This window comes from Rhyacophila brunnea, unplaced genomic scaffold (genome assembly GCF_057557595.1).
Source record: "Rhyacophila brunnea isolate RB1 unplaced genomic scaffold, BYU_Rbru_1.0 scaffold_20, whole genome shotgun sequence".
In the NCBI taxonomy this organism is placed as follows: domain Eukaryota; kingdom Metazoa; phylum Arthropoda; class Insecta; order Trichoptera; family Rhyacophilidae; genus Rhyacophila; species Rhyacophila brunnea.
Genome location: NW_028232860.1, coordinates 20,026,373 through 20,039,391, shown reverse-complemented (window position 1 = coordinate 20,039,391; position 13,019 = coordinate 20,026,373). Strand labels below are relative to the sequence as shown.

The 13,019-nt window shown below is 34.1% G+C and overlaps 2 protein-coding genes across 5 annotated transcripts in view; one reads left to right on the top strand and one right to left on the bottom strand.

The window, feature by feature from the left end:
- The window catches only part of LOC147071347 (RNA helicase aquarius), a 163,512-nt gene that overhangs the window by 73,701 nt on the left and 76,792 nt on the right, over positions 1-13,019 (top strand). The window lies entirely within an intron of this gene.
- Positions 1-13,019, bottom strand: part of LOC147071349 (G protein-coupled receptor Mth2-like) — an 80,100-nt gene that overhangs the window by 26,069 nt on the left and 41,012 nt on the right. The window contains exon 1 of one of the 4 annotated variants that reach the window (XM_085947941.1): positions 3,350-3,407. The exons of 1 other annotated variant lie outside the window; for it this stretch is intronic. In XM_085947941.1, coding sequence (XP_085804067.1) covers positions 3,350-3,392 — 43 coding nt within the window. In that variant the 5' untranslated portion in view covers positions 3,393-3,407. Of the gene's footprint in view, positions 1-973; positions 1,148-2,776; positions 2,841-3,349; positions 3,408-13,019 lie in introns of those variants that run through there. 2 more of the 4 variants (XM_085947940.1, XM_085947943.1) reach the window with 2 other exon arrangements.

The following is a 13,019-nucleotide window of genomic DNA, read 5'->3' as shown; positions in this document are numbered from 1 at the left end:
GTTAAGATTCGGAATAAATAGTGCACACTAAACTTCAACTAAAGTCAGTCATACTTATTTTCATTGAACTAAGAATACAAATTGCAGATGGTGCTGGTTAGTTTTTCAAATTCAATTAAACCCTGCCTAGTCCAAAACATAATAGTTTAGCTATGCTATGGGCGCGCGGCTTAAGCGTTGGACTATCACGCCGTGGATCCCAGGTTCGAATCCTGGGTCTGGCAAGTACACATATTGTTTTTCAATTTGTGTGTGAGTCAGGGTATGGACCTAATAGGTTGAGCAAGTGGCCGACATCCATTTCTCGTAAAAAACAAAATCTGTTAATATAAACCTCTACTCTGTGGAGCCCATATTAGGATCGGACATGGTCCAAAAAAATGGGCCATCTGACAAAATAGTGCACACTTTTTCAGTCATATTAATAATTATTTGTTTTTGTTGGAATACATATATTATTATATTACATACGGTGTCGGCTAGTTTTTTTTTTTAATTCATAAGCCCTGCTTAAACCAAACTATAATCAATAAAAACTATTCTTTTATCTAATATCTGAAATTCTTTATGATTTACTGACATAATTTTAGATATATTATAGATAAACGAATATTTTTTGACTATTATTTACTATGACTTGAATTAGACATGGTTTAATTGAATTTAAAAAAACTAACAAACACCATCTACCCATTGTAGTCTTAGTTCAATGAAAACAAATACGTTTGACTGACAAAGTTTAATGTGAATTATTTATGTCGGATCTTAACAGTCTACCTCCACCCTTCGCCACTGTTATATATTATATGCCTAATAATCAGCGACCTTGCAGAAAAAAATATGTTACTATTAATAATATGCTTTTAAAAGAATAAATTAAAACATTAATTTTCACAACGCAGTTTAATCTTAAAAACATTTATATAATATTTTCTTATTGATTAAAAGTTTAATGTTTTTGACACACTCTTACCTATTTGTTTTCCACTAAAATTTAACAGTGCGAAGCAGAATTATACCATATTATTAAAAAAAAACTATAAACTACAAGACAATGAAAATGAAACACGTGACGAATTAATATCGATATAAAAACACTCGTATTTTCATCCCTAACTGTACACTACCTTCCGAATACAAGTCTTGGTCACTACTGATTTTTTTTATAGCTCTAATTTAATTTAAATCTGGTATCGTTAGATCAACAATCTTATGATTATTAAAAAGAATTAACCACACTTTAAAAATAACACTATCTACAGTATTTCAAAATTTTACAAGGAAAATTTGCGGTTTCCACAATTTATTGTCATTCATATTAATTAATTTAAAATCAACCATAGATTTTTGATTACAACTATTCACTATTTTTATTTGACCATTCCCCACCACTGTAAATAGTGCGTGTTTACTGGCCGCAGTGACGTCTTATTGGTAACAGTTTTTCCAAAATATTTCCAACGTAAGTAAGCTAAGTTGAGAGCAAAAAGGGCTTGGTTTAAAAAAAGAATTGTTATTGCTATGCTTAGGTATCCCAAATTTGTGTACTCAAAATGTAGAAGGTCTTCATAGTCCAAATAGCTAGAAACTAGCATTTAAGATACATTTAAATTTAAAAACGTCAATATAATATTGGACATTGTTGCCACGAGAAGAATGACAGAAGTAAAAAAAAATATCGGTGTGTGTACTTATGTACGCGCGTTAGAAGTTATACTTCTTTGGCGTAATAAAACAAAAACAAAACTTGTGATAAACTAGATTCTTTGACTAGCTCTTAATTATCTTGTTAAATTACACACTCAAGAAAAAGGACCGCTTATTGGAACGCCGTTGGTTTATTTCTATACACTTTAACTTATATTACTAAATTATATAATGGTTTCTCGTTTTTTTTATTTTTAAAGTACAAACTGTCACTCTGACGTTTAATAGTTTGTTTACGTAAGGGATTGCAAATGGCCGACAATAATAAATTCGCTGCCTAGGCAACGGAACAATTCTAAACTATAATATTATACTGTATAATCGTTACGATTGCAGTATCATAATGTGGCGTAAAGGTAGTGCGTTCGGCTGATAACCGAACAATCGATGGTTCGAATCCAATCGAGTGCGTTTTTTTTCGTGTGAAAAAATAAATTATGTGTTACATGTCACACGCCAAAAATACACTCTGATCTGATTTCCCAAACGCGCCAAAGAAGTATAACTTCAAAAAATGTTTCGTTATAAATTTAATTTATTATTTAAATATAATACATGAATGAAAATGTGTTACTTTTCAATCAAAATCAGTGTATTATTTTAGCGTTTTAATGAGAAATTGTTAACTATCTGTGTTATAAATAAACGCTGGATTTAACGCCATACGCCAGTTAGATTTTTTTGCATGTCAGATTAAATAATTCTAGATGTGGTCTATTAATAGTAAACGTTATATTAGCAATGCTGATTGGTAGCAACTAAAGAGCATTGTCTAGGGGTGGTAAATCAAGGAAGGGATGCTAAAAATACAATCTTTGACAGGAGGTTAGTTTTAAATTTTTATAATTGATACGATTTGATATCAATTCGATCGTATCGGTTGGTACACAACATAGCTTGTGTTGCTAGTCTTCCCTAAACCAAAATAATTGATGTATTGGTTTAGCTAGCAACTACACTTATCAGTTTTTCCTGACATTTTCCTAATTCAAATGTCACATGATTATACCTATTTACTATATGTACACGTTCAACCAGGGAACTCAGAAATAAAGGGAACTGAAATAACCTATAGTAACGGGCATGGAGAAGCAGGCAACCGGTCTCGAATACGTCATACGTCGAATACTGACAACTGCTCTCGGTTTATGCGTTGACGCTCATTTAATATTGGTGTATTGAAAGTTGCAACCAAAGCCTGAACAAAAACGATCAATAAGTGCGAATGAGAAACTATTCGGCACGCTTATATCTCCGCAAGATGCGTTCGAATAAGATAGAATTTCTACGGCTGACTTAAATATTTTTCGGAAACCTCGTCGGTAAATATTGATTTGAACGATTACATTCATTTAAAAACTGCGAGCACGTGTTATTACGTGAATTTTATTGTTTTCGTGTTAAATATAAAGTTAGTGGTAATTTTTTTTGTTAATTTAGTAGAAAATATGTTTAACTATGTTGTGTTTAAATTTGGTAGCCATACTGAGTAGCAACATGATATTATAACGTTTCATATTTAAGTTAATAATAATAAAATTTAGGTTCTACTGTGCGTTATACGTGAGAAACACGGCTTCATTTTGTCGAACAATAGCCACTTTCTTTATATTATTACTCTGAGGTTGTAACACACACTTACACGTCCATATTACGTGGGCCATTTTCGTAGGACACTCACACATTCAAACCCCTGCGTCAAAATGTAGTGTATTGGAATATAGCCTATCGGAATTGTATTTATTAATCTGTGCGTTCAACATTAGCGTGAAGTTCGAAAGTTTTGACAGAAAATAAGTCATAGCTGGAGCGACGCCGAACGACAGAAAACGATGAAATAATAAGCAACGTTCACCCTCATTTCATTTCACGCAATTCAAGGTTAAAATGGTTCCACTGTAACATTTTTTTTCATATTTTCTGAATAATGACACTTGCCACTAAACTTGTAGAAGCCATCCTCTTATAAATTTTCATATTTTGGTTACGATTTTATTTCGATGCTCTTTTGTTTGACTTAGCATGGACTTAGCTGTCAGAATAATTTTCATTTTGACACGTATGTCTAGATACATTCTTTTTTAATAATAACGTATGCAATTGTAATTATTTTGTTAAGTAAGATAAATGTATTGTAATTATTGATCAAATGAAGCAACCTCGTGCGAAGCCGGACACTAACTCAGCTCGTAAAATTAACTCTTCACAAGTAATTCTCAATTAAAAACACAGACACTAAACACAGATATCCACAGAATCCACGTATGTTCACTATTCAAAACTGATTTTATAATACGGCATTTGATAATGTAATTATGTTTTAATAATTTTATCATCTCTCGATTACAAATAATTGCCACCAGGGTCGTGTTGGTAAATAATTAATTGTAACAGTCAAATTCCACCAAGTCGTATTAATATTAATAACATTGACTGCATCAAATATTTAATGTACCTAAGTAATATTTTTCGTGGAAACTCAAAAGAATTTTCTAAGCAAGATAATACATTATTATTATAAATACACTCTCCCTAAATTTCACCCTTTCTAGAATAAAATGCGTCAGCTGAATGCAGAACTATTCTAACTTACATTTGAAATTTTTGAGGAGAGATTTTTTTGAAACAATTTACTGAAATTATTTATTATCTTCATGGATAAATGGATGCATCATATTTTAGTAGGATTATTGATGAAAAAAATGGTGCATACACCTGTCCATATAAATAATAAATAACTGAAGTAGGCTGTTTCAAAAAACTCTTCTTCAAAATATTTCAAATGTGAGTTAGAGTAGTTCTGCATTCAGCTGACGAATGTTTCAGCGCGATGCAGAACCATCTGGATTAACTTGGCAATATACACTAGAGTTGTTAATTTACATATTATGATATAAGATAATATATTGTTATGACCAGCGTTGTCAATTTAACGTTTTTCTTGTCAGATATAGCATTTTTCGATAGGCATCTAGCTTGCAGAAAAGCACCATCTGGCTTGTGGTGTTATTACTAGCGTTTTTTGATGCCTCCAACAGCCTTAAATGAGTTGAAAAAAGGCTAGATATTTAGATATTTTCCTATTTTAATATTATTTTTCGGACATCTTAAACAGACGAATTCATTAAAAAAATTAAATTGACATAGCTACTGAACATTGGAGCATTTCGACGAAACCTCACCTCCCATAGTGGTGGTTTTAGGTACCTACGTGAAGGTCTGTCTGTCGTGTCATCATCAGCCTGAATGTATCCACTGATGGATGAAGGCCTCTTCAAGCTGCTTCCACTTCTCTCGGTCATGTCCGTTGCGTTGCCACGTACTTCCGCAGAACTGTATCATTTCATCGATCCAGCGGCCTCTAGGTCTACCTTGCGGACGTTTTGTACCTCTTGGATACTATGACTAAATTTGCACGTCTATAGTGTGCTTCATTTTCGTAGGACACTCCACATTCAAAACCCTGCTTCAAAATGTAGTGAATTGGGGTATAGTCTATCTGAATTCTATTTATCTGTTATGTGTTCATAGCATAACTTGTATGTACCTAAGCTTTTGCAGAACATTTGTTAAATAAAGATTTCGTATCTAAAGCTTAAGTATCATACCTATTATCTTTCAGAATTAAATAATATGCCAACCTATTGTGTTTTTCATAACAGTAAGTAACGCGAAGTTCGTGATTTCGTGGACATACGATACTTCAGTGACTTCAGACCGTATTGTATGTGCATGTGATTAATTGTATCATTAAAATGTATTTCAAATTCTCTCGACTGTTGTAAAAAGATTTTTTAATTATTCATAGTTTTTTTAAAATTTTAGAAGACATCGATTTTTATATCAAACGAAGGCTTTATATAGAACCCAGCTTTAATGTGGTCACAATAAGCTTCTTGCGATAATTGAAACTTTACAGGATATTATAATTTTATTAGGACTTTTTACCGTACGGTTATTACATATTTATTTATAAACGATGGGTGAACCATATATATAATATGTAACAAATCATATAGTTTAAATTATACCTAAATGAGATTCACATACATAAACTGAAAATAATAAAAATATCAGTTATATTTTTTATCTCACAAAAGCTCTTCCCCATTGTGACTTCGTGAAGTAAAACATAATAATATATACTACGTTTATTATTTATTTTATATAATAATATTTATTATGTCATGTAAATTAAAACTGAAATTAATTTAATTAATGATATGGGCCTGTAAAATTCACAACTCTTATTTGGACCGGCATTGAATATTTAGACCAGGGACTCAGAACTGTTTTTTTTATCATTAAATCAGAAACTTTTAATAGAATGGAATTAAGCAAACACCAGTTCAAATAATTTACCACGACAGGATATTTTTTTTATATCGTCAAAACGAACATCAAATCGATTAGAGAACTAATTTTAAATAGTTAACAAATTCAGCACGTTTATTTTCAAACAGCGTCAAATCCATTTCAACGTATCACGTCATCTCAAAGGCAGACGCAATCTTGCTGAATGCCATATATTATGAAGGTGATCAGATAGACGACATTTTTGTTTTGTAGTACCTAGTAGAAGGAGGAATGAAAATATCACATTTTGTCACTTTGTCAAAAAGTGGATTTGACCAAATTTACAAATTACCTCCTGATATGTAATAATATGACGGCTTGCCCTAAGGCGGAAGGCGTCTGATGTAATACGATTAATTGTGTCGAAAGGGTTAGGGGGTTATACACCAACAATATACTGAAATCAATCATTTTCAACAAAATTGTTTTTTGTTCAAATGGGGAGGTTAAAAGCGTGACTTTAGACAGGGGATTAAAAGTTTTTTTTCTCGTATTTTGACGTTGGCGGAGGGGTGAGGGGGCTTTCAAAAATACCGAAACTGTCATTCATGACCCGTATAAACTTTAATCGACTTGCAATAATGTTAATATATACTATAAAATTGCCATATATTTTTGGTTCTGTTTTTAGTTTATCAATATTTTGTCAACGGGAACTATTATTGGAGACCCCTGCCTTAGACCATTACATAATCGTCTCTGAATTTTAATTGACTCAGTTGATATTATTAGTAGAAATAAATCATAATGATAAAAGAATTGACATTGAACACAGTTAAAAAACAAATAATATATGTTTTCAACACATTGACCTAAACGTCCCAAAATAATCAAAGACATACGAAAATGTCGTTAATCATTATACATTTTGTTAAACAATCGTTATAGCTTTATATATTTTTTTAGTTCGTTCTATTTGGCCTTGATTCTTGTTAACGTTTGTGGCTACATAATAGAGAGGTTGAGAGATGTCGTCTTGAGAATTCTCGAGAAACAATCAGAAAAGGCCTTTCTCGAGTCTCGAGAAATTAATTTTTCGAACTTCGGATTAATTTCGAGAAATAATCGTCAATGCGATTCTCGAAAAATCGAAAAATTGTCACTAAGCTAAGCTGCCGACCGCAAAAGGAATTTAAAAAACTGAATTGAATTTCTCAAGACAATTTGATTTCGTCGACAAAAAGGTTTTTTTGGCTAAAAATCGTCAAAAAAAGGTAATCGACGAGAATCATGAGAATTCTTGAGAAAATAAAAAAGCCAAGAAATCAATAGCTCTAGGTACCTACATACGTTTTGACAAGATAAATAATACGTTATAATATGTGCATAATTAATTACATATTCGCAGAAATTTCTTTGATCAACAATAATAAATTATCAATTATTATTGTTGATGATATTTTGCTACGTCATGTTTATGTATTTATGCTTATATTAATATTAATAACATATGTTCATCAAAGCGCAAATTCTCGGTACATAAGTAATATCTAAAAATATATTGTTAAGTTTGCATTATTTAGCATGTTGACTACAAAACCATATGTTGTTTTGATCAAATTCATTGCTAAAAGCACTGTTCATTTAATTTCCATTAAAACAGACGTTGTAAAAGTGTACGCACCGTCGAATATTCCAATAAGTCCAGGCAAATTGAATGCGGTGATCGATATTTGCATATATTTTGGTGAACGTTTTCTGCTGGCGATAACAAAATCCACTTACATCTAAAATCGAAGGTCTCCACTGAGTATAGTCTTAGAATGTGTAAAATTGCGGTGCATATTCTCTCACGCCGATCGTCTGCCCCGATCACACGCAATCATGAAATGTCACCGATCGTCGACTGAGTCTTGCACGAACATTGATATACTACTAGATGAGGAGTTCCCATACAAATGTCATTTTAAAAATGTACCACAAAAGAAGATATTACGAATATCGTTTTATAATATTTCCTTGTATGTTTAATGCGTTAAGATCGTTAACATGGATTCCCGAATTTCACCCGTATTGCCCTGGCTGTAAAACTAAATTTGCGTTCTTGGAATAGTGACCCTAATGGTGTCTGCAACCCAAAGCTTGCAAGCTACCAAAAATTCATGTCTGAGCGGACAGAGCAAGTCGTCATGCGCTGACTATTAGTTAGAGAAAGATGCAAGCTTGATCGGGCTTACTCATAATTATTGCCAGGTCGTTTTCGAGACAAATATTAAGTGAGCTTATATCGAGTTAAGTCCGCTGATATTAAAACAGTAAGTTTTAACACTGGCCGAGTCGCTGAAAATCTGGCGTCATTTTAAGAAGCATATGATTCATCCAGTAGTAAATCAATGTGCACGAAATACTAAATTGTATCTGACCTCCTACCTCACGTATTATGGCGTGACGTCATGCATGGATGACCCCTTTATTCGAAAAAAAAAGATTTAAACGTCGAACTGGTCTGTATTAAATGTTATAAGCATTTTATTACCAACATTGAATCTCCATAATATCATGACGTGTATAAAATAATGTTGCTATTTTCATAGTACCAAATTTGAATGTTTTTGCCTGACATGCACCGCTGAATATACTAATAAACATAAAGAATTATCAATACTTTTACACGAAATAGCAATTGAGAACGCCCACGATGGCCGAGCGGCTTAAGCGTCGGCCTATAATGTCGAGGGTCTCAGGTTCGAATCATGGGTCTGACAAATACATATATTGTTTTTCAAGTTGTGTTTTGAGTCAGAGTATGGACCTAATAGGTTGAGCAAGTAGCTGATATTATCTATTTCACGTAAAAAACAAAAATCTAACACAAACCTCCATTATGTGGAGGGCCATACGATCATATTAGGATCGGATATGGTCAATAGAAGAATAATTGAGATTTGAGAATAATACTTTTTTATAGTACCTAGGTTAAAAACAGTTACGTAGACTTATAATCGTATGTTTAACTTTGATATCAATTTACTTAATTTGGGCACTTGGATCTTTGAAACTGTTCGCCGACACGCCGACACAAACGACGTTGCGTTCGACCCGCCGCACGCTTTTCGAACTTTCCGCCGTGTGAAGTGTAGGAGTAGGAATAGGTACATATGTGCGTGGCATAGACTCTATGCCACGCACAGATGTACCTATTCCTACTATAGAGGAAGAAAAAGCTCAACGTCTAGTGGCTATGTCGGCGGACAGCTTTAATCGTCAGCTCATAATATTATTGCTTTGAAATTGATAAAACGAAATAACTCACCGCATATTCTTTTGAACTCTTTTTATTTCTGGCATACCAATATTAATAGATAACATTAATGATCATCACGATAAACAGTTCAAGTTGTATACTTAGTAAGATAACGATGCTATATTGCTATTGAAACTATGTAGGTAGGAACTGAATTGACGTAAATGTAAGTCCTCCGTGTGTATACCCGGGTGAAGTGGTAGGAATATCATATAGAAAATTTCATTCATTCGTTGTAATGTAGATATTAGATAAAGGTTATTTATTACTTATTATAATAATAATATTACGAACTGCAATAGGATCGGTGGTTAAATTGATTGTGGTTAAAAACACGCACTTGAAAGAGTTTCGTGTTTCCTGTAAGTACTCAGTATGCTTGGAAACTCGACCACACGCCAGCTGAAAATCGTGATGCCCCTGCACCATATTGCCGCGCAAGTCAGGCGATTTAAAGTTGTCGGATTTTTCGCGCGTGGAGCACCCCAAATCCGCGGACCTCAAGTCTGCACACCGTTTGATTTCAAACATGATTACTGACGTTAACGCTAGAAATACATTACCATCACATTAGTATTATTTAAACAAAATATTTTAATTTCTGAACTTGAAAAAAGTGTCCAAAAATAAAGTGTTCTTCAGTGTGTCTTGTTTTTAATAAAGTTTAGAAACACTGCATCGAAAGGTGGATGGTTGGGTTCATGGCCCCCACAAGGGGGGGGGGGGGGGGCAGGGTTCTAGCGTAGGGGCCCGGGCTCAGGAAAGGCCCGGCGTTATGAGTCGACCGATAAGTGAGTTAAACACAGATCACAAATTTGCTCTAATACGAGGGTGGGTCAATAAGTCCTTAGAAAAGCCGACAGGTGGCGCGACTAGTACTGTAAGCGGTTTGTTTTCATGCAGCGGCACTACCGATTCAGTATGCTGCGAAGTTTCAACCAGATTGGTCGGGTTGTTGTGTGTTTCTCGTACATTTAAAAAAAAATTTGCTTGTGGAAAATGGAAAAATGGAAAATGGAGAAAATTGAGTTTAGAGCTGTTATTAAACATTTTAATATAAAAGGGTTAACAGCAAAGGAAATAAAAAATGAGTTGGACTTAGTTCACGGCATATCTGCTCCTTCACTTGCAACTATTTATAACTGGTTAATTGAATTTCAACGTGGTCGTACATCAACAAAGGATGAACCACGCTCAGGACGTCCTGTAGAGGTGACTACACCAGAAATGATCAATAAAATCCACGATATGGTGTTAAGTGACCGAAGATTAAAGTTGAGTGAGATAATTGAGGTTACAGGGATCTCAAAAGGTAGCGTCATTTCTATTTTACATGACAAATTGGGCATGAAAAATATTTCTGCAAGATGGGTGCCGCGTTTGCTCACAGTCGACAATAAACGCAATAGGGTGGTGGCCTCTAAAGCCCTGTTGTCGCTCATGCAACGCAATCCGGATGAATTTTTTCGTCGCTTTGTGACTGTAGATGAAACATGGATACACCACTATACTCCCGAGACGAAAGAACAGTCAAAGCAGTGGATTGCGAAGGCAAACCATGACCAAAGAAGGCGAAAACCGTAAAATCAGCTGGTAAGGTTATGGCTACTGTATTTTGGGATGCACGTGGAATTATTTTCGTTGACTATTTAGAAAAAGGAAAAACAATAACAGGGGATTAATATGCATCTTTATTGGACCAGCTAAAAAACAAAATTGAAGAAAAACGGCCTCATTTAAACAGGAAAAAAATCCTCTTTCATCAGGACAATGCCCGTGTTCACACATGTTTACGATCAATGGCTAAAATTGAAGAATTGAAGTTCGAATTGGTCGACCACCCACCGTATTCGCCAGATTTAGCCCCCAGTGACTTTTTCCTTTTCCCAAACTTAAAAAAATGGCTAAGTGGACAACGTTTTTTTTCAAATGAAGAAGTCATCGATCGGACAAATGCTTATTTTGAGGACCTTCCGAAAACTTATTTTTCTGACGGTTTAAAAAAAATTGAGAAACGTCTTACCAAGTGTATTGAGCTCCAAGAAGATTATGTTGAGAAATAAAAAAAAAAATACAAAAATAAAAACTGTTTTAATGGTTTTTTCTAAGGAATTATTGACCCACCCTCGTAGCAAAAAAGTCGCCTGCGGCGCTATTTTAGTTAAATAATTATTATTAATTAAAATATTTGATTGTACGATGCAATTTTTAACTGTGTGCCGATACTCGACAACTCCGTAATTAAAATGGATGTACATATTAATAATACACCTTAATTTTACCGCGTACACCATGGAAAACGCTACTATAGTGCGTCACACTGCCTTTACCGTTATCGATAGGTAGGGGGGCCGGTTCAGGATGTGGGGGCAATGGTTGGGTTACATAACACATTTTGTTTCCTGTTGGTTACTATACACCAGTGGCGAAGGGTGGAGGTAGGCTGTTAAGATTCAACATAAATAGTGCACACTACTTTGTCAGTCAATTGTGTTTGTTTTCGTTGAACTAAAACTAGAATGCGTAGATAGTGTTTGTTAGTTTTTAAAATTTAATTAAACCCTGCCTAGTCCAAGCCATGGTAGATAATAGTAAAAAAAATATTCGTTTATCTATAAAATATCTTAAGTTTTGCCATTAAACCATACATAATTTTAGATATTTAAATATAAATAGAATAGAATATTTTTTATCTATTAGGTATGGTTTGGTTTAGTTTAGGCCTTAATGAATTTAAAAAAAAAGTAACCAACACCATCTATGTATTGTTAATTCAACGAAAGTAAATAAGCACCACTAAAAAAGTGTACCTACACTATTTTTGTCGGCCCGTAGCATACCTAAACTATTATGGTTTAGTTTAGGTAAAGTGTAATTTAATTAAAAAAAATAACCAACACCATCTGAAAACTGTATTATTGGTTCAATGAAAACAGATAAGTATGACTGACAAAGTTTAATGTTAACTATTTATGTCGAATCTTAATAGCCTAACTTCACCCCTCGCCACTGCTATATACTATACAGCCTTTAAGACTTGTTTACATGTACTTAATGCTTATCATTTAGTAATCTAATCACTACTCGCACTAAACCGCCACGTGTAAAGATGCCGAATGACGTATTCGGTCTGTTACCACGTGTTGATATTAGTAGGAGTATCGAGTACCTACTAAAATGATTAATGCTAACCCCGTTTAAACATGCCCTTAGGCGTAAAACCCACTTAACGCAGCGAGTGGAGCACTCGCGCAAAATTTCACAAGTGGCGCGTAAATCATCGAAAATACAACGTAATCAAATACGCCAGTGCACACTGGATTTGACGACGCATTGTGCCCGCCCGCCCCATGATTCACCATGTTTGGCTTCTCAGCGCGACGAATTAACGAAAATACAACGTAGTCCATTCATTGAACACGGAAAGCAAAATCACGCTTCTGGAAGCGTCGTCGATAGACGGACGAGAAGGCATTATTTAATAGCAGTGAACTCATTATTTAGTTATTGCGTGTCCGATATTTCGCTGTTAGAATGATGTCATCGTGAATATTAATTACAAGCCCCGAGAAATTTAATAATATTTTTATTGCTTTGTTATGGTTATGAGAGACGTTGATAATAATAATTATTATGTGCTTCTTGTGCCCCTTATTGCATAGGTGAAGGGTAATGCGCGGATGGGAGGGGCCTACTTCGTAGTGAGCGCACC